Consider the following 5,731-nt stretch of genomic DNA (forward strand, 5'->3'; position numbering starts at 1 on the left):
ATACGCATATATATTCATACGCATGTATATACATGCATATATATATACATGCGCATATACATACATACGCATATACATGCTCACGCATATACATGCGCATATATACATGCGCATATATACATGCGCATATATATACATGCGCATATATATACATGCGCATATATATACATGCGCATATATATACATACATACGCATATACATACATACGCATATACATACATACGCATATACATACATATATATATACATACGCATATATATACATACGCATATATATATATACATACGCATATATATACATACATACGCATATATATACATACATACGCATATATACACATACATACGCATATATACACATACATACGCATATATACACATCCGCATATATATACATACATACGCATATATACACATACGCATATATACACATACGCATATATACACATACGCATATATATACACATACATGCATCTATATACATACATATATACACATACATATACATGCATATGCATATATATACACATATGCATATATATGCACATATGCATATATATACATACATACATATACATACATACGCATATATATACATACATACGCATATATATATACGCATATATATATATATATATATATATATATATATGCGTATATATATACATGCGCATATATATACATACGCATATATATACATACATACATACGCGTATACATACATACACATATATATATACATACGCATATATACATACGCATATATATACATACATACATACGCATATATACACATACATACGCATATATATACATACATACGCATATATACACATACGCATATATACACATACGCATATATACACATACATACGCATATATACACATACGCATATATACACATACATACACATACGCATATATACACATACGCATATATACACATACGCATATATATACACATACGCATATATATACATACATATATATACATACATACATATACATATATACACACATATATACACACATATATACACACATATGCATATATATATACACATATGCATATATATATACACATATGCATATGTGTATATATATATATGCATATGTGTATATATATGCATATGTGTATATATATATATGCATATGTGTATATATATATGCATATGTGTATATATATATGCATATGTGTATATATATATGCATATGTGTATATATATATGCATATATATATATACACATATGCATATATATATATATATATACACATATGCATATATATATACACACATATGCATATATATATACACACATATGCATATATATATACACATATGCATATATATATACACATATGCATATATATATACACATATGCATATATACACATATGCATATATATATATATACACATATGCATATATATATATACACATATGCATATATATATATACACATATGCATATATATATACACATGTGTATATATATATATGTGTATATATATATGTGTATATATATATGCATATGTGTATATATATATGCATATATATATATGCATATATATATGTATATATATGTGTATATATATATATATATATATATATATGTATATTTATACACATATGCATATATATATATACACATATATATACACATATATATATATGCGTATGTATATATATATGCGCATGTATATATACATGCGCATATATATATACATGCGCATATATATATACATGCGCATGTATATATATACATGCGCATATATATATACATGCGCATATATATATACATGCGCATATATATATATATACGCATATATATATATATGCATATATATGCATATATATATATACATACGCATATATATATGCGCATATATATATACATACATATGCATATATATGTATACGCATATATATATATACATACATATGCATATATATACATACATATATACATACGCATATATATACATACATATATATACATACATATACATACGCATATATATACATACGCATACATACACATACGCATATATATACACATACGCATATATATATACACATATACACATGCATATATATATACACATACATAAACACACGTATATAGTATGTATACTACCGTTCAAAAGTTTGGGGTCACTTACTCCGGAATGCTGGCCTTCCAGGCAGAGTTCCTCTGTCCAGTGTCTGTTCTTTTGCCCATCGTAATCTTTTCTTTTTATTGGCCAGTCTGAGATATGGCTGCTTCTTTGCAACTCTGCCTAGAAGGCCAGCATCCCGGAGTTGCCTCCTCAGTGTCATTTACAAAGTCTACACTATTTCTGATCAATTTATGTTATTTTAAATGGACAAACGTGATTTTCTTTCAAAAACTAGGACATTTCGAAGTGACCCCAAACTTTTGAACGGTGGTGGTAGTAAAATATATATATATATACACATAGATTTGAATACATATATATTAATATATGTGTGTTTGCGCACACAGTGAGTGGACGCCTCTTCAAACTGGTGAATTTGTCTATTTCAGACAACGGGTGTATAAAATAGAGCAGAGACATGCAATCGCCAAAGGCAAACATTGGCAGTAGGTAGAATGGCCATACTGAAGAAGAGCTCCGTGACTTTTAATGTGGCCGTGTCATAGGAAACCACCTTTCCAACAAGTTTGTCAAATTTCTGCTCTTCTAGAGCCGCCCCGGTCAACTGCAAGTGCAGTTATTGTGAAGAGGAATCATCTAGGAGCGGCTCAGCCGCAAAGTGGTAGGCCGCACAAGCTCAGAACAGGACCGCAGAGAGCTGAAGCACGTAATAATAGCCTGTCCTCGGTTGCCACACTCACCACCGAGTTCCAAACTGTCTCTGGAAGCAACGTCAGCGCAATAATTGTTCACCGAGATTCCATGGCCGAGCAGTCACGATCCTAAGATCACCATACGCAAAGTCAAGCGTCAGCTAGACTGGTGTAAAGTTCTGGTGCATTGGAATTGCTTTCTCTATAATGATGTACGCTTCACCACCTGTCAGCCCGACGGACTAATCTGGGGTTGGCCGATGCCAGGAGAACGCTACCTGCCTGAATACAGCTACACCATCCTGACTTGTTGCATCACTGCAGAGTATGGCAACTGCTCGGCCTCCACTGCAAGGCACTACAGAGTAGTACGTACAGCCCAGTACATCACCCGGGCCAAGCTTCCTGCCACCCAGGACCTCTATACCAGGTGGTGTCAGAGGTAGCCGGAGTGCAACGTCAAGGTTCAAGGGGCTTCTAAGCGGCTTTGATCCCCAAGCCATAAGACTCCTGACAATCTAATAAAATGGCTACCCAGACTATTTGGATTGCCCACACCACTGATACTGTTATTATCTATGTATAGTCACTAATAACTCTAGCTACATATTACCTCGACTAACTGGTAGCCCCTGTATATAGTCTCTCTATTGTTACTTTACTGCTGCTCTTTAATTACTTGCTCCTTTTATTTCTTAATCCTATTTTTTAAACTGCATTGTTGGTTAGGGGCTTGTAAGTAAGCGTTTCACTGTAAGTTATACAACTGTTGTAGTCGGCGCATGTGACTAATACAATTTGATCAAACACATTTGGGATGAATTGTAATGCCAAATGCTGGCCCAAAATCAGTGCGCAACCTCACTAATGCTCTTGTGGCTCAATGGAAGGAAATCCCCGCAGCAATGTTCCAACATTTAGTGGAGAAAGCCTTCCCAGGCGAGTGGAGGCTGTTATAGCAGCAAAGGGTGGACCAACTCCATATTAATGCCGATGATTTTGGAATGAGATAGTCGAGCAGTAGTCCACATACTTTGTAATTTAGTGTTTTCACTACAACAGTAACAGACCTGAAAAAAAATAACAGTTTGTATATTATGCAGTGGGATAGGATGTACGTAGGACAATACTTACTCCACGCAGTCTACCAGGGCATATTCCGCATGCAGACTTGGGTGCCTTGCCCACCTTCTTGGTGTACAGGTACACAATGCGGTTACCAGGAGTCCGGGACCTGTAAGTGAGGAATTACACATTGCAAAGTTGGTAACAATATTTTGAGGGATGAAAACATGCTCACATTAGTTTTCCAAAGACTACTTTTTATTTAAAATCCAGAGCTAGCTAGATACAACCACGTGCAAGCCAGTACTAACGTTACTAACCGTGTAGGTCACAATAAAGAAACATGCACTGTAGTAACTAAGAATGGCACAGAAGCCAAGGGAATAGCAACCAAGCCAATGGAATTAGCTAGCTATAACTACATGCTAGTTACTTACAGCCTAGTTTTGTTGGAGGCGGTGTTGTAGGACAATCTACGACGGTAAGTTAGGCGCTGGACCATGTTGATACCTGTAAATACATGATTAGTAGTATAACGTGTAACACCGATTGATTACATTATTACCTTCCTAGATAATTTACTAGCTAGCTCGTTCATTTAAAAAAAATGGTATCGGGGACTGCCGATGGCGTCATCACTGCGCAAGACTGTGTAACCAAGTAAACTAAGTAGTAGATATGCTACCTAACAAACGTATCAAGATTAAAACGTTTGATTTTACGTGGAAGAACAGACCCTAAACTGCAATGGCATTTTTCTTTTAGTTACCAAAATTGAGACATTTTTGCTTTGGGCTAACGTTACTTAAGATATACTACTTAATTAAGAGGGCCATGACAAAGTACTAGGATAACATGAAATATCATCATCAACGTGTTAACGGCTTCTAACACTGGAAATATAATCTTTGAAATACGATTTGTCGTAGTATATAAACACAGATTACAACAGATTATTTAAACTAAATATAAACGAGAAAATTTAGGCCGCCATACCTTCTATTAATGTACCCGGAAAAGGAAGGACTAAAGTCGCTACCTTGGAATTTGAAGTTTTTCTTCTTCCCTGTGAGTTTCCAGCAGACTGGACGTTGTGTTGCGTATGGTTGCCTTTCGCAGGTCGGCGTGAGAATTGCACGTTTATATATCTAATAGCCTCACACCCGTAGGTGCAGGCCGGTGCATTGGCCTCATTTATAAACCTTTTAGGAACATACAAAATATAGGGCAAAATGTACGTGCGTCATGCAGAAATGGCCATTTATTGACATAAATTACTTGACGTGAGAATGTGCACACCTCCCCACACACTTTAGACCATGCTTGCACACATCTGCTAGTGGTTGAGATATTGTAGTGCAAGCTGGCAAGTATTTTGTGCAAATGGAGATATGGTGAAAAGCTTATTCATAAAAACAGGAAAACATATTAACAAGAATGCAACAATTTGCCATTAGTGAGAAGAGAGAAAATCTATGTAAAAAAATGTTAAAATATAAAATAAATAGACATAGGAATCTTATAATTAGACATAGGAATCTTTTTCCCCCCTTTTTTTTCACAACCATTGCACAATATATTCTTCACATGTTCTGGCCCTGATGGGTTCATTATCCCGAAGGAGCCATACAACAAATTACCATGCACATCTCTTGTTTAATTTGGCTCCCGAGTGTCGCAGTGGTCTAAGGCACTGCATGTCAGTGCTAGAGGCATCACTACAGACCCTGGTTTGATTCCAGGCTGTATCACAACCGGCTGTGACTGCGAGTCCCATAGGGAGGTGCACAATTGTCCCAGCTTTGTTAGGGTTTGACTGGTGTAGGTGTAACAGGGTTATATTGGTGATTC

General features: G+C 35.3%; 1 protein-coding gene across 1 annotated transcript in view; it reads right to left on the bottom strand.

The window, feature by feature from the left end:
* LOC110500321 (60S ribosomal protein L34) overlaps positions 1-4,961 on the bottom strand; it is a 16,643-nt gene extending 11,682 nt beyond the window's left edge. Inside the window, exons 1-3 of the mRNA XM_021577625.2 lie at positions 4,877-4,961; positions 4,318-4,390; positions 3,950-4,049 (exon numbers count right to left, since the gene is read on the bottom strand). Coding sequence (XP_021433300.1) covers positions 3,950-4,049; positions 4,318-4,382 — 165 coding nt within the window. The 5' untranslated portion in view covers positions 4,383-4,390; positions 4,877-4,961. The remainder of the gene's footprint in view (positions 1-3,949; positions 4,050-4,317; positions 4,391-4,876) is intronic.
* Between the last annotated feature and the right edge of the window lie 770 nt (positions 4,962-5,731).

Source organism: Oncorhynchus mykiss, chromosome 21 (assembly GCF_013265735.2).
Source record: "Oncorhynchus mykiss isolate Arlee chromosome 21, USDA_OmykA_1.1, whole genome shotgun sequence".
NCBI lineage: Eukaryota > Metazoa > Chordata > Actinopteri > Salmoniformes > Salmonidae > Oncorhynchus > Oncorhynchus mykiss.